The 22504-nt window shown below is 28.9% G+C and overlaps 1 protein-coding gene across 2 annotated transcripts in view; it reads right to left on the bottom strand.

Annotated features, from left to right (window-relative positions):
* Window positions 1-22504, bottom strand: part of LOC135131384 (adenylate cyclase type 2) — a 200326-nt gene that overhangs the window by 64985 nt on the left and 112837 nt on the right. For both annotated transcript variants that reach the window (XM_064059064.1, XM_064059065.1), the window contains exons 5-6: window positions 18379-18588; window positions 3306-3433 (exon numbers count right to left, since the gene is read on the bottom strand). In XM_064059064.1, coding sequence (XP_063915134.1) covers window positions 3306-3433; window positions 18379-18588 — 338 coding nt within the window. The remainder of the gene's footprint in view (window positions 1-3305; window positions 3434-18378; window positions 18589-22504) is intronic.

Below are 22504 nucleotides of genomic sequence, written 5' to 3'. Positions count from 1 at the left end.
AAAAGACGCAAAAAACGAACAAAAGCTTACAAAAAAAAAACAAAAAAAAAAGGTTACAAAAGAAACAAAAAAGTAAACAAACAGAAGCCAAAAAAAATGTAACCAAAATTTTAAAATTGTACTTAATTTATCAAAATCTCGATCCCTAAAATAAACCAAGTACGTTAATACTCTGGTATTCAAAACGTCATGTTTTAATATAGTTCGTTTACCGAACGGATGGAGTAATCACGTGCAAGAGCGAAAAAATAAAAAATCGACAAAAAGGAGCAAAAAATACAATGAAAAAAAACGTCAAAAAATTATAAAACAAAAGAAAAAAGAGAAAGTAAAACATAAAAAAAGAAGACAACGAAAGTCACAAAAAATATTGAAAAAAAGCACCAAAATAAAAGAAAAAAAAACGCCACCCAGAACGACGGGAAAAAATACAAAAAGAGCAAAAATGCCACAAAAAAGCAAGTGAAAAACTACCAAAATGCTAGAAAATAAATGATGATGGGATTAAAAAAAGTTATAAACGTGAAAAAAGACTCCATAAAACCGTGGCAAAATAAATGAGGGGAAAATGACACAAAGATCGACCCAAAGAAAGCCCAAGCAGCAACAAGAAAACCTCAATAAACGAAATAGAAAACAACGAAAAAAAATACAAAAAAAAAGCAAAGGAAACGAGGAAAAGAGTAAAACGAGGCCACAAAAAGAGCACCACAAAAAAATTCAAAAAAACGAGACCCAAAAAAGGCCGTAAAAACAATTTTTAATTATTCAATTGTTCGATTTGCAATTTTTCGTTTTGGTTTTAATATTCTTTATTTTTTCAATTTTTCGGTTTTTCAGATGATAATAATAAACCTTTATTGCCCAACAAAATTGAAACTAAATAAACAAAAGCGACAACAAACAAAGCAAAAAAAAAGAGAAAACGAAAAAAAAGAAAAAAGTCACAAGAATCCTGAAAAAAGTGCCGAAATAAAAGAGCAAAAGGACAAAAAAAACTATCAAAAAATTTCAAAAAGGGTAAAAAATGATGCAAAAAAACGCGCTTAAAAAAGACAAAAACCGAGAAAATTGTGACAAAAACGACAAAAAACGGCTACCAAAGAAACAATAAAGCCCACAAACAACAGCGACAAAAAATGAAACAAAAATTTTAAAAATTTTACTTAATTTACTTTGGTATTCAGAAGGTCATGTTTTAATATAGTCCGTTTACCGAACAGATGGAGTGATCACGTGCAACAGCAAAACAAAATTAAAAAATCCACAAAAAAGGGGGAAAAATACGACCAAAAAAAGCTCTAAATAACTGTGACAAAAAAAGAAGACAAAAAAGGTCACAAAAAATATTGAAAAAAAGCGCCAAAATAAAAGAAAAAAACGCCACCAAAAACTGACGGAAAAAATTATAAAAAGGGGAAAAATGAGTAAAAAAATACTAGAAAGCAGATGACAAAAGCGACATAACAGGAAAGTTAAAAAGAGATATAAGAACCCTGCCCAAAAAACGGTAATAAAACGACAAAAAAAACAACGAAAAAACTGTTGATAAAAAAAAGGTAAAAAAGCCACAAGGGAAATGAAAAAACAAGAGACAAGGGACCACAAAAAGAGTACCTCAAAAAATTTCAAAAAAATGCGACCCAAAAAAGGTCGATTTACAACTCTTCGTTTTGTATTTTAATTTCTTAATTTTTTTTCAATTTTTCGGTTTTTCAGTGTTCTGATCTCTAAGATAATAATAATGATAATAAACCGAACAAACGCCCACAAAAAAAAACAAAAAAGGTCAAAAAAACACAAAAAACGAAAAAAATGTGACGAAAAAAGGCTACAAAAGAAACAAAAAGTAGACAAACAAAAGCAACAAACAATTAAAACAAGGAAATTACAAAAACTCATCAAAAAAACGACAAAGCAACAAAAAAAAGACAAAAATGACAAAAACCTGACGAAAAAAAATCGATATGAAACGATGTCTAAAAAACAAAAAAAAACGACGAAGAAAAAAGATTACGGACAAAACAGTTACAAAAAACAACTAAAAAAGGCACAAAAATGGCGACGTAAAATGAAATAAAAAACGTTATAAAAGACAAAAAATGTAATATGAAAGGGTGCTGAAAATAGTGTAAAAAAGTCAAACACGACAGAAAGAGGTGATAAAAAACGACGAAAAAAGAAGACTGCATAAACCCAAGATTGGAAAAAAATCAATTTTACTTAAATCACTCAAACATGGATCCTTGAGATGCACCGAGATGAACTACTTTCGTATTCGAAAGTTCATGTTGAAATATGGTCCATTTATCGAACAGATGGAGTAATCACGTGCACCTAACGTCCCTATAAAATAAGCGTCCAAGCTTGCACGATAAAAAGAAAGACGAATAAGTCATTTCGGATATTTTTATCAAATAATACGTAACAAGTTCTAAAATTTTTAACGAAAGCAAGCACATAAAATTGACTGTAAAAATGACAAGTTATGGAGTACCTACACTAATGAATGGTTTGAAATACAAAGTGAAATTAATAAAAGTATGTAGTAATAATTATTTAATAACAAAAGTTGTTCTGTTAATCTAATCAATGCATATCATTACTTGGTCTTAGTACCCGTAATGATAGAAGTCTTGCCTGAATGCCGGTCATTTCCGGGTCAGTGGTGGGTCTTAAAAATAAAAAACTTCAAATTAATTTTGATTTATTTTTTATTTTTTTTACAATTGAAAAAATTCAACATCGTCCAAAAACTAAATCGTGAATCGGTGAAGATCACGTGTTTTTACAACTCCATGTGTTCGGTAAACGGAGTATAGTACATTGTGAAAACGATTACTAAGATATGGTTTGATTAGAGCAACACTATTTGGACTAAATTTATAAACATAAGGCTTGTCAAAAACCTTCATTATATCAAGAAAAATGGCCTTATAGTAACCGTTTCGCTCTGAACATATAGCAATTTTATTTATTAGAGATATTATATAAATATGTTACATATCCACCAACTCAGTTACAAAAGTTTTCCTTTCAGTACAAAAAGCACCCATGCAAAAATGACGAATTTTTAAATAAAACAGCAACTCTTTGATTTTTTTTTGGCGAACAAAAAATATTGACAAATAATTCGGTTTACCGTTCACTTTTTTTGTTTTTTGTTTTTGCCGACCTGCACGTACCCCAACCATCCCAATTCCCCCCAAGGAATTAATCTCGTTTTTCCTCTCCACTCTCAAACAAACAAACATATCGATTGCATTTTCCATGACGTTTAAATAACCCAGTGTTGACAACCTTACCGGATGGCTTCGATCATCTGCAAGCCCATGTTGACACAGTTGTAGGCGTGGTTGGGTCTCGACACCGGCAATCCCGAGACGCAATAATAGCAGTCCCCCAGGATCTTGATCCTCATGCACTGATTATCCTGGAAAAGAACCAACGCTTTTTAACAGCCTTCTGGTATAATTCATTATCGAAACAATAAATTCCTCCAGCCTTTTAATTATCACCCCTCGCCGAAAAATAAATTTTCGATAAATCGAATTCAATTAATTAAGCTCGCCCCAATTTGCGCGTTCGGCTCGGTTATCACGCACATCAATTTCGTTAATTTGTTTTATTTTTCACAAAAATACACAGTTTTAGTGGAAGTACGGCATTTTCTGGTGGCGTTTGATGGAGTTCTCTTCGACGAACCTGCGTCTGGCGATCCCGTCCATGATTTCCTTGCAACCGTCGCAATCGTCGTGTGTCATCGCCGGCTGCACCAGGAAGACGAGGATGTGGATGCCGGCGCAGATCCCGAAGGTCAGCAGGAGAAGCTCCCAAGTGCTCAAGGCCATAATTTTTCCGTTCCTGTGGAGAGTCTACGGGAATTTTGACTCACATCTTGGCAGGGTTCGGAGTGTCACGGTGACACTGACATTTAGGCGTTTTTAATAAAGTTCGATGGAGTTGATAACGGCCTCGGGCTAATTGGTAATTACCTGTGTGCGTAATTTGACTCCCACGTGATGGTAGCGGGTGATAATGAGGACGTTTGGGGCTTGTTTTTACGATATTAATAATGTTGGGATGAGAGGTGCATCCACTATAAAACGAATTAGACGGTTTATGACTGGCTGCGTCGTAATCCCGTTTTATAAGGTTGTCTTAGTTGTAGTTTAATAAGGGCGGGTCGGGGAAAAATCCTTCGGGATTATTAGGGTTATTTGAATAATGATAGAGAACGTGCTGTTATTAGATTTTTATTTTAGTGGGAGGGTTTATGTAAGCGGAGCTCGGAGAGTAGGAGGAGAGATATGTAATTACATTACTTAGAGGATTTCAGATTCACGAGGAGCTGTGTCTATTTTTTTATAATTATATGCGCATTGAACAAAAATCTAAAAATTCTCGAACTTCGGTTGAATTGAATTGAATTTTTTACAATAATTCGATAAGGCGACAAAATGCGATAATAAAGGTCCAAAAAGATGAGGAAAAGTGACAAAAATACGCCAAAAAAGGCGGCCAAAAATTGACTATAAACTGGGAAAAAATGCGACAGAAAGTCTTATCTTATTAAAAAGCGATCACAAAAAGAACTGAAAAAGAAGGACAAAAAATACGATCAAAAAAGCTCTAAAAATTACAAAATAAAGCAAAAAAATAAAAAACGAAAAAATTTCCAAAGCGACAAAAACGGAAAAAAATGAGGGAACATCCGACGAAAAAATTGTCAAAAAAAAAATGCAAAAAGCTACAAAGGAAACGAAAAAAAATTTTGGAAAATAGGCCACAAAAAGAGTACTACAAAAAATTACAAAAAATCCTGCCCGAAAAGGTCCTAAAAACAATTTTTAATTTTTCAATTTTTCGATTTTTCAGTTTTTCATTTCTACAATCCTTCGTTTTGATTTTTTATTGCCTTTATTTTTCAATTTTTCGGTTTTTCAGTGTTCTAATTTATAAGATGATAATAATAAAATTAAACTACTGCCTAACAGATTTCCACCCAATTACTTGAATTGAAACTAAATAAACAAAAAAAAAAAATATACGAAAAGAAAACAAATGTGTTTAAAAAAAGCGATAATACAATCATAAAAAACTGCCACCAAAAAGTCGACAAGAAAGGTTCAAAAAGATGACAAAAAAGGCCATGAAAGGGCTGTCAAAAAAAGAGAAAACAAAAACGAAAAACGAAAAATAAAAGGAGACAAAAAAGAACACAAAAAATACTGAAAAAAACGCCAAAATAAAAGTACAAAAAACGCTATCAAAAAACGACGGAAAAAATACAAAAATGACACAAAAAAACAATAAAAAACTACAAAAATGCACGACCATAGCGACAAAAAATGGAGCTAAAAAAGGTTATAAACATGAAAAAAAAACTGATAAAACGCTGGCAAAAGTGAGAGAAAAAAGAGAGAAAAAAACTGCCGAAAAACAATAATAAAAAAACGTAGAAAATGACCAAAAAAGTCACGAAAAAATATCACATACAAAAACAATAAAATAAGCTACAAATAAGCGACAAAAAAGAGGAAAACAAGGCCATGAAAAAAGGGCCACAAAAATAAGAGACCAAAAAACGACGTCAAAAAATTACCAGAAAAAAATAAAAATACAACAACAATAAAAGAAAAAAAAAATGAGAAGAAAAAAGGTAAAAAAAAGCTGCAAAAAGCGACTGAAGGAAATTAAAAAAACACAAAAAATCGACGCAAGAAATTGACAAAAAAAACGCAAAAAAATGGCAAAAAAAATCTAAAAAAAAAGACTCTATGAAAAGCCACAAAAAAAAGGGAAAAAAGACCACAATTAGGACCAAAAAAAAAGGCGCCAAAAAAAATTCGAAACTGCGACACAAAAAAAAGCGACAAGAAACAAGCAGAGAAGATAAAAAACAACAACAATAAAAAAGAAAGTCACAAAAAAAACAAAAAAAAAACGATCCAAGAAAAGGGCCACGGAAACAAGCGGCAAAAAAATCCACCCAAAAAAGCATAAACGGCTAAAAAGAGAATAGATAAACAAAAGCAACAAAAAAGATATAAAAAAAGCTACAAAAAAACAACGAAAAAAAGACTGAAAAAAATTGACAAAAAAAAGCATAAGGGAAACGAAAAAAAAATACAAAAAAATTTTTCAATTTTTCGATCTGCAATTTTCCGATTTATTTTTTTTTTTATTTTGGAATTTTTCGATTTTTCAGTGTTCTGGTGATGATAATAATAATAATAAACCTTTAATGTCCAAAAGATGTCCACTTAATTACTAGCCAAAATTTAAACTAAATATACAAAAACGACAAAAAAAGACAAAAAAAAACAAAAGCAATAGGAAGATCATAAAAAAGTACCACAAAAAAGTTGACAAAAAGGGTTACATAAAAGATGACAAAAAATTCTCGAAAAAAAGAGATAACAAAAAATCAAGAAAATGAGACAAAAAAGGCCACAAAACATTAAAAGAAGGCCAAAATAGAAGAAACAACGCCACCAAAAAACCGATAAAAAATACAAAAATACTAGAAAACAGACGACAAATAACGGAGGGGAAAAAACTTATAAACATAAAAAAAAAGAAAAAAAAATATTCAAAACGTCAGAAAAAGGTGACGAAAAAATATCACATCATAAAAACAAAGATATAGAAAAATCACAGAAAAAATGGCAAAAAATGGCCAAAAAATGGCAAAAAATGCTGTTGGAAATATAAGGAGACAAAAAATCGAAAAAAAAAGCTATAAAAAAACGACATGGAAAGCCACAAAAAAAGAGCAAGAAAAAACCACGAGTAGGACCCAAAAAAAAGCACAAAAAAAAATTCGAAAATGCGATACAAAAAAAAAACAACGACAAAAACGAGAGGGGAGAAAAGTCACAAAAAAAACAACAAAAAAAAGCCATCCAAGAAAAGACTCACAAAAAAAGGCGCAAAAAAATCCACCCAAAAAAAACCTAAGCAGCTAAAAAGAGGATAAACCAAAGCAACAAAAAAAAAACAACGAAAAAAAAGACTGCAAAAAAACGTGACCAAAAATTCCAAAAGAACAAACGACGAAAAAAAATACCAAAAAAGGATAAAAGAAACGGAAAAAAATACAAAAAAATGTCGTAAAAACAATTTTTAATTTTTCAATTATTCGATCTGCAATTTTCCGATTTAGTTTTTATTTTATTTTTATATTTTTCACTGTTCTTATAATAATAAACCTTTAATGCCTAAAAGATTTCCACTAAATTGCTAGCCAAAACTTATCTGCACTAAATATATAAAAGCGACAAAAAAACACCAAAAAAACGAAAAAGATATATTTAAAAAAAGCGATAATATAAAATCATAAGAAAGTACCACAAAACAGTCGACAAAAAAGGTTACAAAATAGATGACAAAAAGTTCACGAAAAAGAGTTGTCAAAAAAACAAACCAAAAAACGAAAAAGTTCACAAAATGCTCTGAAAAAAGCGCCAAAATAAAAGAGAAAAAAACGCCAACAAAAAACGATGGGAAAAATTTCAAAAAGGGCAAAAAATGCCACCAAAAAACCGATAAAAAACTACATAAATAGGTATTATAAAACACACTACAAAAGCGACAAAAAACGGAGGAAAAAAAATTATAAACATGAGAAAAGACTGCAAAAAATGTGAACAAAAAAAAGCGTTAATTCAAAACATCAGGAAAATGTCACAAAAAAGGCCACGAAAAAACATCAAATATAAAAAGAACAAAATACGCAACAAACAAGCGAAAAAAGAGGAAAAAAAGAAGGCCACGAAAAAGCAACAAATGACACAACAAGAAAACAAAAATAAAGGGATCCCAAAAATAAGCGACCAAAAAAAACGGCGAAGCAAAAGATTAAAAAAGGGGTGGTCAAAAAAACTACAAAAAACGAAGAAAAAAACTGAGGAAAAGAAAGGCAAAGTATACCATAAAAAAAAGGCGACATGAAAAGCCACAAAAAAAAGAGAAAAAAAGGCCACAAAATTGTGATACAAAAAAAAGCAAAAAATCGAGGGGGGCACAAAAAATGACAAAAAAAACGACGAAAAGCTATAAAAAACGACAAAAGGAAAGTAATTTAAAAAAGCGACAACAAAATTTAAAAAATCACATGAAAATAACACCAAAATGGAAACGCAGAATGAAACGATAAAATGGTGATGAAAACTGCCGGAAAAAAGTGCCAAAATAAAAATTGACAAAAAAAGAAAGTGTAGAAAGGCCACAAAAAGCGCAATTCTTTTTGTAAAAAAATACAACAGAATATAACAGAATTCGACGAAATTATGAGAAAATCCGGAAGAAACCAAAAGAATACCAGAAAACCCAAAAATAATAATTCGAGGGGTTCAAAAGAATCCGGGTGAATCAGAGAGAATCCGATATTTCGAAAAAATCTGAAATAATACGCAAAGAAACCGAAAGAATACAAGAGAATCCATAAAAATCCGAAAGAGAACATGAAAGAATCCGACCAAATTCCGAGAGGAAGGAATTAGAATCTGGGAGAATACGAAGGAATCTGAGAGATACAAGGGAATCCGGAAAAATTCAAAAGAATCCGAGAGAATGTGAGAGAATATGGAAGAATCTGAAAGAATCCGGCAGAATCCGAAAAAATCCGAAAGAATAAGAGAACACTCAATAGAATCTTGGAGAATCCAAGATAACCAGAGAGAACCAAGGAACCCAAAAAAAAGAAACATAAAAAACGCAAAAAATCAGAAGAACGCAAAAAACGCAAGAAATTCTAAGAACTGAAAGGATATTGAAAATATACGAAAGAATACAAAAAAATAAGAAAATCTATCCAAATTCAGAGAGAATCGGATAGAACCGAAACGCCAAAGAACAGATAAAGAAAGAGAACTCAACGCATTAGAAAGACGAGGGAGTCTGAAAGAACACAAGAATATATGGAGGATTCGACTAAATTCCGAGAAGATCGTAGAGTATGCGGAAGAATCCGAAAGAATTCCCGAAAATAGGAAAGAATCCGAAGGAATCCCAGAAAATAGTAAACAATCTGACGAAATTCAGAGAGGATAGGAAAGAATCCGGAAAAATTCAAAAGAATGTGAGGGAATACGGAAGAATCTGAAAGAATCCATGAAAATCGAAAGTCATCCGACAGAAACCGGAACAAACGCAAAGAATCCGAAAAACGCCCCAAATACTACATAAGAGCGACACAAATTGACAAAAAAGCGACCCAGAAAAAAGCGCACAAAAAAAGCAATTAAAAAAAATACAAAATCAACGAAAAGAGCGACAAAAAAAAGAGGAAAAAAAAAGTTATTAAAAAACAACAAAAAAAGCGATTCGAAAAAAAAGGGCTACAAAAAAGAAGCAGAAAAAAAATGCTAAACAAAAGCTACGAAAAACGACAAAAAACAAATACGGTAATTTCAGAAAAACTAAAACAAAATAAAATATTTTTACTAAAAAGATGACAAAAAAGTTCACGAAAAAAGGGTGTCAAAAAAATACAGAACAAAAAGAGAAAACAAGAAAACGAAAAAAAGGAGAGCAAAAAGGTCACAAAACATTCTCAAAAAAAGCGTCAAAATAAAAGAGAAAAAACGCCACCAAAAAACAGATAAAAAAACTACAAAAATATAGAAAACAGACGACAGAAAACTTAGGTAAAAAAAGTTATAAACATGAAAAAAGAAAAAAAAATAATTCAAAACGTCAGAAAAAGCTCACAAAAAAATGTCACATAAAAACGACAAAATAACTAACAAACAAGCGAAAAAAGAGGAAAAGAAGAAGGCCACGAAAAAGCAACAAAAGACACAACAAGAAAACTAAACTAAAGCGATCCAAAAAATTTAAGGCCACAAAAATAAGCGATCAAAAAAACGACGAAGAAAAAAGATTAAAAAGCGGCGTCAAAAAATTGTCGAAAAAAACGAGGAAAAAATTATATAAAAAAAAATGAGAAAAAGAAAGGCAAAGTATGCCACAAAAACTATACAAACAAAAAAAGTGATTAAAAAACAACAAAAAAAGCGATTCGAAAAAAAGGGCTACAAAAAAGAAGCAGAAAAAATATGCTAAACAAAATACGCAAAAACGACAAAAAACAAAAAAGGTAATTTCAGAAAAACTACAACAAAATAAAATATTTTTTTAAATCTTCGAGTTTTGAGATTGATGATGATAATAATATTAATAATAATAATAATAAATCTTTACGTCCCAACAGGTTTCCACCCAATTACTGGCCAAAATTGAAACTAAACAAACAAAAACGCCAAAAATGGCGACGAAAACAAGGAAAAAACAAAAATGATGTATTTAAAAAAATCGACAAGGAATCATTAAAAAAATGGCACAAAAACATCACCAAAAAAAATTCCAAAAAAAGGTTACAAAAAGACGACAAAAGTAGGTCACGAACAGGCTGCCAAAAGAAAAGACAAAACATTGGAACAAAAAAGCCATAATAGAAACATCAAACAAATGCAACAAAATAGCTAGCAAAAAAATGACCAAAAAAGTGACAAAAAAAACATCGAAAAAAGGTCGCAAAAACGCTGCAAACTAACGTGAAAGAAACGACCGAAAAAAGGTTCCAAAAAAAGCTGTAAAAAAAATGCTATAAAAAATTGCGACTAAAAATATTAGTAAAAAGCGACTAACAAAAGTGATAGAAAATGTCCAAAAGACGCAAAACGGCGACAAAAATGCCAATAAACCACAAATGTACATAGATCCATGATATGTTGTGTACTTTGTGTTGGCAACTCCGAATTATTGGCAGCAATGTCAGTCACAGTTGTTAACTTTGACTAATGCTCCAAATTTAATGTTGATAATATAAAATCATAAAATTTTAAATATGTTGCCACCCTGATAAAAAAAACACAAGGATACCTAGAACGGATAAACAATAAAATATTGATACACTACTTAAATTTCAGGGAATAGGGGTTATGGAGCTCAAAGAAAAAGAAAACATGAAATTAGCCGTTGGCAGACTCTGTACACTATTTAAATACCTAGCTTAACTAATTCTGTTTTCATTTTAGACGTTACTTCTTTCTATTTTTCTGTATTATAACTTTGTACTGACTTCATTACCGCAGTCTGTTTATTTACAAAAATAAGAAAACTCAAACACCAATTTTTCTTTTCCTCTTCACGTCTTTTTTCTTCCACCTTCAACAATGTTCACCGCCGACTTGCTCACCCCCTTGTAATTCCTCGCATTCTTCGACCTCTTAACTTATTAACCGTTTTGTTCCGTTTAAAATTTCCCAGTGAAAAGTTCCGGCATTGTGAAGACGGAGTTAAGGAGCTTTCCCACCTAAGTTTTCCCATTAAAGACAACAATGAGGCAACATCGAAATTGCAACGATTGAATCTTCAGACAACACTGTTCACTTGCTCTGGGGTGTACGTTTATAACTATGCAAACGCTTGGACCAAGATAACATGGCCAGTAAAAGCGAATTATAAAGCCAAACAGGATCAACCGTATTTATTTAGCACTGCAATATCCAGGAGAGAGTTTACACTGCGGTTATCCCACTATCGAGTTTATACGGTGGCACACGATTTTTGTACAAATTTAAGGGGGAACGCTAGACGAGAGACAAGTTTGATTCATCTAAATGTATTATTAATACCGTTTTCTTGTTATTTAGATAAGGGAACAAATTAAATGCACAGTTGTATTTTTAAACGCTCTGTATTTTTGCTCGGTAAAAATGATAAATGCTAAGTTATATAATAAATGCTCAGTTAAAAAATAAATTCTCAGTTAAAATAATATATGCTTGGTGAAATAATAACTGCTTAGTTAAATTAATAACTGTTCGGTTAAATAAGGAATGCTTAGTAAGAACCCTACGTGCTAAGTATAAAAATTGATCGAAGGTTATTTCGACAGAACTTCCCTCGCCCGTCAAGTGTAGCACAACAAATAATACTCCCGCAGAAGGCGCAAATTGAAAAATGAAATATACTTAAAATAGACAACAAATTGGAAAAATCGAAAAATCAAAACACCCAAAAACCGAAACATTAAAAAATCAAAAAATCAAAATATCTGAAAATTGAAAATCCAGAAATTGAAGTTCTCAATATTCAAATTCTGAAAAATTGAGTATTGAAAACTTGAAAAATTGAGAAATCCAAGCATCAAAAAAAAGTAAAATTGAAAAATGTAAAATTTAAAAAATCCAAAAATTGAGAAATAAAAGAAAAGAAAAATCCAAAATTTAAAAATTCGAAAAATTGAAAAATTAAAATATCGAAACATTGAAGAATTGGGAAATCGAAACACCAAAAAAATCAAAAAAACAAAAATCTAAAATTCAAAAATCAAAAAATTGAACACTCGAAAAGCCAAAAAGTCGAAAAATCGAAACGTCGGAATGTTCAAAAACTGAAACATCGAGAAATCAAAACGTCAACAGTAGAGGAATCAAAAAATCAAAAAATTAAGAAATCAAATTAGACCAAAATTGAAAAATCGAAAAGTTAATAATTGAGAAATGAAACATTTTAAATGAAAAAAAATCGGTAAACCAAAAAATTGAAAAATCTAACAATCGAGAAATTGAACAATCTAAAAATTAAACAATTTAAAAATCGAAGAATTGGAAAACCAAAAAATCTAAACCGAGAACTTGATAAATCGAATAATCGACAAATCAAAACATCAAGGAAACAAAAAAAATTAACGGAAAATCTAGAACTTAAAAATTGAAAAATTAAAATACCTATCGAAAAATTGAAAAACCGAGAAATCGAAACATCAAAAAATGGAAAAATTGAAGAACCGAAACATTGCAAAGTCCCAGAACTGAAATACTGAAAAACTGAAAAATGGAAGGAAAATTGAAAAATCGAAAAAGTGACAAAATTCAAAACTGAAATCTTGAAAAACTGAAAAATGGAAAGAAAATTGAAGAATCGGAAAAGTGAAAAAATCCAAAACTGAAACATTGAAAAATTCAGAAATGGAAAAACTGAAAAATCACAATTGAAGAAAGAATTGAAAAATCGAGAAATAGAGAAATCGGAAAATCAAAAAATCAGTTAATCGAAAAATTGAGAAATCGAAAAATGTAGAAACGTCAAAAATCGAAAACTGAAAAATAAAAAAAATTAAAAATCGTATAACTGAAACATCGGAAAATTGAGAAGTCGAAAAATGAAGAAATTCGAGAAACCGAAAATATGGAGAATCGAGATAAATTGAAAAATCCCAACAGTAATATGTATAAAAATTAAGAAATCGAAATCGAGCAAAATTGAAGTATCGTAAAGTTAATTTGATAAACTGAAAATTTTTGAAAAAAAAATCGTATCAAAAACTAAAAATTCAAAAAATCGAGGAATTGAACAATCAAAAAATCAAAACATTGAAATCCCAGTAAGTTGATAAATAGGAAAATTTAAAAAACAAGAATTTTAAAAATCCAAGAATTGAACAACAAAAAAATCTAAGCCTGAAAACTCGAACAGAAAATCGAATGATCGAGAACTCAAAACATCAAAGACAACAAAACATCTAAAATTTAAAAATTCGACAAATTGAAAAATCACGGAACTGAAAAATCGAAAAGTCGAGATAGTGAGAAATCTAAAAACCTAAAACTTTAAAAACTGAAAAATTAAAATTTCGAAAAATTTCAAAACCGAGAAAACACAATATCAAAAATTTGAAAAATAAAGAAACGAAATATTGCAAAATTCCAAAGCCGAAATATTGAAAAACCTAAAAATGGACGGAAAATTAAAGAATCGAAACAGTGAAAAAATCCCAAACTGAAACATTGAAAAATTGAGAAATGGAGAAATGGGAAAATTAAAAAAATCGGTCTAAAGAGTTTAGACAGTACTTCCCTCGCTATTGGAAACGTGAGGCCTGCATGCCTTTATGTTTTTTTTCACATTAGATTTCAAAGCATTCAGTTTTGTAGTTCCTGATTAAATCAATAAAATAAATTTGCGCATTCATTAAATTTTTTGAGTCACCCTGTATATCCGAATCCAAAAAATATGAATGGAATGATAAATTACAAGAAGAGACTCATCATATTTTGTACATTTTAAATAGGATTTTTTGGCAAACTTTTGAGCTGACGTCATCAATTTTTTGGAGGGGATAAGCAAATATATTTTGACTAAAAATTTATTATGCTCTTTATAACCTTAAAACATTTGCAAGATTTCAAAGCATTAGGTTCTGTAGTTCCTGATTAAATCAATAAAATAAATTTACGCATTCATTAATTTTTGGGGTTATCCTGTATATGCAAATCCAAAAAACATGAATGGAATGATAAATCACAAGAAGAGACTCATCATATTGTATACATTTTAGATAGGATTTATTCAGCAAAATTTTGGGGTGGCGTCATCCATTTTTTAGGAGGGATGAGCAAATATATTTTGATCAAAAATTTACCATGCTTATGAGAAATTTAAACCATTTACAAGATTTCAAAGCATTCGGTTTTGTAGTTCCTGATTAAATTAATAAAATAAATTTGCGCATTCATTAAATTTTGCTGATTGAACTGAGAAATCGAAAATCCAAAAGTTCATCAATCCAAAAAATTGAAAAGTAGAAAAATTGAAAAACTGAGATTTATAAATTAAAAATTTGAAAACTTAAAAAACCGAGAATTCAAAATTCAAAATTTAAAACACCGCAAAAATTGAAAAAGCAGACAATTGAGGAATCGAAAAACTGAAAAGTCAATAAACTGAGAAAAGTACTGAAAAATCAAAAATTTAAAAAGTCGAAAAATAGAATTATCGGAAGAACTGAAAACTCGAAAAACCGAGAAATCCAAAATCCAAAAGTTAAACAATCCAAAAAATCGAAAAGTAGAAAAATAGAAAAATTGAAGACATGTTGAAAAATCCCAAAATCCCAAAACCGAAATATCGAAAAATTGAAAAATAGAAAAACAGAGAATTTAAAAAATCGAAAAATTGAGCAAAGTACTGAAAAATCACAAAACTTAAAAAGTCGGAAAATTGAAAATTTGAAATGATGAAAAGTTGAGAAATCCAGAACTTTAAAAATCAATCGAAAAATCGAAAAACAGACAAATAAAAAATCCAAAAGTTAAACAATGGCAAAACTCGAAAAGTGGAAAAATAAAAATCTGAGAATTTGAAAAACCCAAAAATTGAGCAAAGTACTGAAAAATCTAAAACTTAAAAATTCGATAAATTGAAAAATAGAAATATGGAAAAACTGAAAAATCAAAAAACCGAGAAATCTAAAATCCAAAATTTAAACAATCGCAAAAATTGGAAAATTGGAGAAATGAAAAATCGAAAATCTGAAAATCGAAAAATTGAAAAACGGAAAAATATAAAATCAAAAAGTCTAAAAATCCAAAGATCGACTAATTGAAACATCAAAATACTGAAAAATTTAAATTTAAAAAATTCGATAAAATGAAAAATCGAAGAACTGAAAAATCGAAAAACCGAGAAATCTAAAATCTAAAATTTAAAAAATCGTAAAAGTTGAAAAGTCGGAAAAATGGAGAATCGAACACTTGAAAAAACCGAAAAATCTAAAGCCAAGAAGTCGAAAAATCTAAATATCGAGAAATCGAAGCACCATAGAATCGAAAAATTGAGAATTTAAAAAATTGAAAAGTTGAGCAAAGTACTGAAAAATCAAAAATTTAAAATGTCGAAAAATTGAAGAAAAGAAATATTAAAGAACTGAAAAATCGAAAAACCGAGAAATCGAAAATCCAAAATTTAAACAATCGCAAAACTTGAAAAGTCGGAAAAACGAAAATTTCGTAAGTTAAAAATTTTATAAATGGAATAACCGACATCGAAACATCAAAAAATTGTAAAATGTAAAAATAAGAAATTTAAATAATCGAAACATTGAGCAAAGTACTGAAAAGCCAAAAATTTTAAAAATCGAAAAATTGAAAAATAGAAATATCGGAAGAAATGAAAAATCGAAAAATCTAAAATACAAAATTTATACAATCGTAAAAATTGAAAAATCGGAGAATTGAAGAATCGAAAACCTGAAAATCGAAAAACTGAATACCTAACCGAAAAATCTAAAGCCAAGAAGTCGAAGAATCGAAAGATATCGAAACATTAAAAAAATAAAAAATCTAAAATTTAAATTCGATAAATTGAAAAATCGAGGAACTGAAAAATCCAGTAATTGAAAAGTTCTTAAAATTGAAATGCCGAAAAACTGAGAAATCGAAAAATTGAGCCAACTACTGAAAAATCAAAAATTTAAAAATTCGAAAAATTCCAAAACCGAAATATTGAAAAATTGAAAAATAAAAGAAAAATTGAAGAACTTAAAAAGTGAAAAGTCGAGATCGAAACATCAAAAAAAAATCGAAAAGTGGAACATCCAGAAATTGGGAAATTCTCAAAATTGAACTGCTGAAAAATTGAAAAATTAAGAAATCTAAAAAAAAATTATAAACCGAAAATCAAGATGTCGAAAAATCGGAACATCAAAAAATCGGAAAATCGGAAAATTGAAAACTCAAAAAATGGAGAAAAAAAAATCCAAAAATTGAGCAAAGTACTGAAAAATAAAAAATTGAAAAAATTGAAAAATCCAAGATTTGAAAAATCGAAAAATCGGAAAAACTAAAATTTCGAAAGTTGAAAAATTAAAATGTCGAAAAATGGAAAAATCCAGAAATTGAAAAGTTCTCAAAATTGAACTGCTGAAAACTTGAGAAATCGAAAAGTCGAAAAATTTTATAAATCGAATAACCGAGATCGAAACATCAAAAAATCGCAAAATCGAAAAATTGAGAAATCGAAAATCCAAAAGTTCATCAATCCAAAAAATCGAAAAGTAGAAAAATAGAAAAATTGAGGACATTTAGGTATGTTGAAAAATCCCAAAACTCAAATATCGAATAATTGAAAAATGAAAGAAAAATTGAAAAGTCCAGAAATCGAAACAAAAAAAAATCGAAAAATGGAAAATTCAGAAAGTAAAAAAAATCATGATTACTACTTTCAAGTCCAATGCTTGTTACGGGTATTTCACAAGTTTATTTTGTTGTGTGGACATCCAAAGGAATTAATATAGAAAAAAACGAAGAAATATGTAAAAAGATGGAACATAAACTTGGCAGATTTTACTTTGGCGCATTATTGCCCGAAATAATTGATTCAAGAAGAAAGAGGAACCTGCCTTTGCGAGAGATTTTTTTAAAATAAATAAAATTTGTTTCTATTTTTTTATGTACTTTAATAATTTATTAGGAGTACATTTTTCATCACCAAGACTTGCATATTTTTATTATAAATATATTTTGAAAATGATCTCCCGGCAAATGAAAACATATACGAGCACTTTTTTCGATTAAACAATGAAGGGAGAAGTTACTGAGCGTAGGGCTTTTTTAAAACACCTCGTTTCTGGGATAAGTAGTAGATACACTTAGCTACTTATACGTGTTAAACAAAAGCTGTATTTTATATATTTTTTATTATTATTATAAAGATGTTTATTAGTTTTATTAATTAAGAAAGTAAAATATATATTAACAATAATGTTACAATGAATTTTTAGTAATCATGTGTATTGAATTCAGGATCCTGAGTGGAGTAAAAATATTATAGTTCCTCAGTTTTAATTCGGTTTTATGATAGTACCTCATTGCGTAAAAGTTAATTTCCTTAACAATAGATTACTACGGCCGGTCCTGGCGGCTTGTTATAAAACTGAGTTCCTTGCCATAAATTAGAAAAATCAGCCGAGAACTCTAACAATCAGCTTTAGTGGCGCTCCTATCGGCAAAGTACTGAACTAACTGCTCAAAATCTGTCGAACTGATACCCATTTTTTTCAATAATCGTTAGTTTTTGTTAAAAACTCTGCTAACCAATAGATCATTAATTTTCCTCTGATATTCCTATTAAAATTATTCGACGTATTTTGCATTAATTTGTGGTATATTTTGATTTTAATAAACACATTATTATTTAAACAAATTGTACCACTAACAAACATTTAATGACTCTGCGCGCTGTAAAAAGTGATGTTTTATCCATGTGCGAATTTTCAAGCGATTCTATGATGGTTATGACTCAAAAAACTTGAAAAAAAAACATACAATGGTGCTTTTTTTACGATACTTATTTCTCAGCCATATTTTTTTAGTTGATTGAACTGGTCTCTGCGCTCTAGAATATGAAAAAAGCTGCAGTTTGATGTATGATACATCTATATTAATATCATTTTTTCATAGAAAAAACCAAAAAAATGTTATACCTCGTCTAGCGAGTCCCCCTTAATTCAATACAGCGTAGATTTAAGTTAGGGATGGTCGAGGCACTATTCAGCGCCAGGAACAAGCAGCACATCCTCTTTACCTGCGCTATCTGGTCGAATCTCCCGAACAATTCATTGAGTGTCTTCACCAGATCAGAAGCCGATAGTTGTTCCGAGAGCGGCGTGAAATTAACGATGTCGGCGTACAAGATGGAGACGTTATTGTGCCTCTGAACGTACATCTCGTGGAAGCTCCGATTGGAGTGTTCGTTGCAGGCGTCGGCCATCTTCAGCATAATGCTACGTTTCACCTGAAAATGGGGATTTTCTCGATGAGTTGCTATTGACAGGATTGCGGAGATGGTGTACACAAACACAAGTAATAAAAAATAAATAAGGGGAGGAAAAGACATCTGCGAAATTATATATAGGTAGTGAATGGAAATACCAGACATTTCTGGAGGAATTAAATTTAAAAGATTCATGCTTGCAATGTATATTGAAATTCTTCACTCCAGACAGGCATATCGTGACAGAAGGAGCGGCGCTCGACTTAGAAGCACAGTTAAATAAATTAGACCTCTTCCGGGTACCTTTAGGAGGGAGGAGATAAAGTGAATAAGGGTTGTTTTAGGGAATTTAAAAGGGTTCGGCGTGGGTGGCTGGTGGCCTGATTTCTACAATTATCGCCATGAGTGATAACGAGCTGAATAATTCAATACTGGCGATACAATCTGTTGAACTTCATACACATATCAGTGATACGAAGTTCTAGTGAGTACTTAAATTTTTTAATAGTCGCCCGGCTCCTCCACCATTTCAATTTATAAAACATTTGTGCGATTTTTGTTTTCTGATAAACTCTATAAAATAAAAACCGGTTTTTCGAATTTGAAACATTTCGAATCTTCAATTTTTCGATTCTTTAATTTCTCATATATGTATATTTGTTTCATACTTGAATTTTTCAATTTTTCGATTTTTCAGGTTTTCATGTCTTCAATTTTTCGATTTCAACTGTTTCGTTTCGGCTTTTTATTTTTTCTAGTATTCGTTTTTTCAGTGTTCTAATTTTATAATCTTTCATTTTTTAAGGATAAAATTTTCACTTTTTGGAATTTTCAATTTTTCGTTTCGGTTTTTATAATTTCTTTTGCAGTTCTAATATTTTCGATTTTTAGATTCTAAATTTTTCAATTTAAAATTTTTCATTTCTTCAAATTTTCGATTTGCATTCAATTTTTTTCAAATTCTCGACTTTTCAAAGTTCCGATTTTATATATATTTTTTCGATTTCAATTATTCTAGTTTTCGTTTCTTCAATTTTTCGATTTGCAATTTTTCAATTTTTCATTTTTTTTGTTTCTTCAATTTTACGACATGCAACTCTTCGAGGTTTCTTTTTAAATTTTTCAGTTATATGAGTTTTCAATTTTTAATTTTTCAAGTTTTCGTTTTCAATTTGCCATGTCTTCAATATTTCGATTTGCAATTTTTCGTGGCCGCTTTTTATTTTTTCTATTTTTCGTATTTTCAGTGTTCTGATTTTATAATTTTTCGTGTTTTAAAAGTAAAATTTTTCATTTTTTGGAATTTCTAATTTTCTGATTTGCAATTTTTCAGTTTTTTCAATTTTTATAATTTTTAATTTTTCGTATTTTCAGTATTAGATATTTCGGTGTCATCTTTTAATTTTTCCATTTTTCAATGTTTCGGTTTCATAACTTTTCGTTCTGTCGACTTTAATTTTCTCAATTTCCAAATTTTTCCATTTTTTTTTTGTTTCTTCAATTTTACGACATGCAAATTTTCGAGTTATCATTTTTAAATTTTTCAGTTTTCAATTTTTCGCTTTGTAATTTTTCGTTTTGGCTTTTTATTTTTTCTATTTTTCGTTTTTCAGTGTTCCGATTTTACAATTTTCTTTGTTAAGAGTAAAATTTTTCACTTTTTAGAGTTTTCAATTTTTCGATTTACAGATTTTCGTTTCTGGTTTCATAGTTTTTTGTTTTTGCAGTTTTAATATTTTCAGTTTCTAGTTTTTGAAATTTTTCGATTTAAAATTTTATATACATTTGTTCAAATTTTCAATTTGCAGTTTTTTGTTTGAGATTTTTACTTTCTTCATTTTTACAATTTTTCGATTTTTCAGAGTATCGATTTTATATATTTTTTTAATTCAATTATTTTAGTTTTTCGTTTCTTCAATTTATCGATTTCCAATTTTTCAATTTTTCATTTTTTTTTGTTTCTTCGATTTTGCGACATGCAAGTCTTCGAGATTTCATTTTTAAATTATTCAGTTTTATGAGTTTTCAATTTTTAATTTTTCAGTTTTTCGTTTTCAATTTGTCATGTCTTCAATTTTTCGATTTGCAATTTTTCGTGTCCGCTTTTTATTTTTCTATTTTTCGTATTTTCAGTATTCTGATTTTGTAATTTTTCGTTGTTTAAAAGTACAATTTTTCATTTTTTGGAATTTCCAATTTTCTGATTTGCAATTTTTCGGTTTTTTCAAATTTTCAACTTTCAACTTTTAGAATTTTTAGTTTTTCATATATTCAGTTTTAGATATTTATTTCAGTTTCATCTTTTAATTTTTCCATTTTTCAATTTTTCGTTTCTTTAATTTTTCGATTTGCAATTTTTCAGTTTTTCATTTTTTATTGTTTCTTCACTTTTACGACATGCAAGTTTTCGAGTTTTCATTTTAAAATTTTTCAGTTTTTCAATTTTCCAACTTTTGAATGCTTCGAATTTAATATTGATATTTTTCGACTTGAAATTTCCCGAGTTTTCAATTTTTAATTTTTCAATTTTTCGATTTTTCAATTTCCTTGTCTTCAATTTTTCGCTTTATAATTTTTCGTTTCGGCTTTTTATTTTTTCTATTTTTCGTTTTTCAGTTTTCCGATTTTATAATTTTCTTTTTTAAGAGTAAAATTTTTCACTTTTTCGAATTTTCAATTTTTTGATTTACAAATTTTCGTTTCGGTTTTTATAGTTTTTGTTGTTGCAGTTTCAATATTTTAAATTTTTAGATTTTGAAAATTTTCGATTTAAAATTTTTCATTTCTTCAAATTTTCGATTTGCAATTTTTTGTTTGGGGTTTTTACTTTCTTCATTTTTACAAATTTTTTATTTTTCAGACTACCGATTTTATATATTTTTTAATTCAATTATTTCAGCTTTCGTTTCTTCAATTTTTCGTTTTCCAATTTTCCATTTCTTCAATTTTTCGATTTGCGATTTTTCGTTTCCACTTTTTATTTTATTCACTTCTTCGATTTTTCAGTGTTCTTATTTTATAATTTTTCGTTTTTTAAAAGTAAAATTTTTCATTTTTTGGAATTTTCAATTTTCTAATTTGCAATTTTTCGGTTTCCAATTTTTCAACTTTCCACTTTTAGAATTTTTCAATGTTTCGGTTTCATAATTTTTCGTTGTATCAACGTTAAGTTTCACCATTTCCAAATTTTTCAATTTTTTGTTTCTTCAATTTTTCGATATTATAATTTTTCAGTTTCCTAATTTTTAATTTTTCGATTTTTCAATTTTCCGTTTCCTCAAGTTTTCAACTTCTTAATTTTTATTTTTCACTTTCTCGATTATTTTATTTTCGTTTTCTCAATGTTATATTTTCATTGTCTCGATTTTATATCACTTTTTCTTCGTTTTCTTTATTTTTTTAATGTTTCTTTCGATTTGATAATTTTTCGTTTATTAAATTTTCCAAATTTTTAAATTTTTCAATTTTGCAATTTTTTCAAAGCTTTTATTTTATTCTTGTTCGTTTTTCATTTTTGATTTTTCAGTTTTATAATTTTGCAATTTTTTTAATTTTTTTTATCCGAAAAGTTAAAAAATCCAAAAATCGAAAAATCGAAAAATTAAAAATCGAAAAACTAATAAATAAAAAAATTTGAAAAATCGAAAAATTGAAAAAACAAAAACATACAAAATCAAAAAAGTGGAGAATCGAAAAATTGCAAATCCAAGAAATGCAGAAACAAAAAGATCTGGAAACTCGAAAAAAATTAATGAATCAAAAAATTGTAAAATCGCCAAAATTGTAAAGTTGAAAAACTAACATTGAAAGATCGAAAAATTCAAAAATGGAAAAATTGTAAAATTGAAAATGTGAAAATTTTTAAAGATTATAATTATTTTTACATATTTAAATGAAAACTAAACAAATTTCAAATCAAAATTGACGAAATGAAAAA

Source organism: Zophobas morio, unplaced genomic scaffold (genome assembly GCF_036711695.1).
Source record: "Zophobas morio isolate AGI-343-1 ecotype UQ-CSIRO unplaced genomic scaffold, CSIRO_AGI_Zmor_V1 ptg000020l, whole genome shotgun sequence".
Classification (NCBI taxonomy): Eukaryota; Metazoa; Arthropoda; class Insecta; order Coleoptera; family Tenebrionidae; genus Zophobas; species Zophobas morio.
This window is presented reverse-complemented; position numbering and strand designations above follow the sequence as displayed.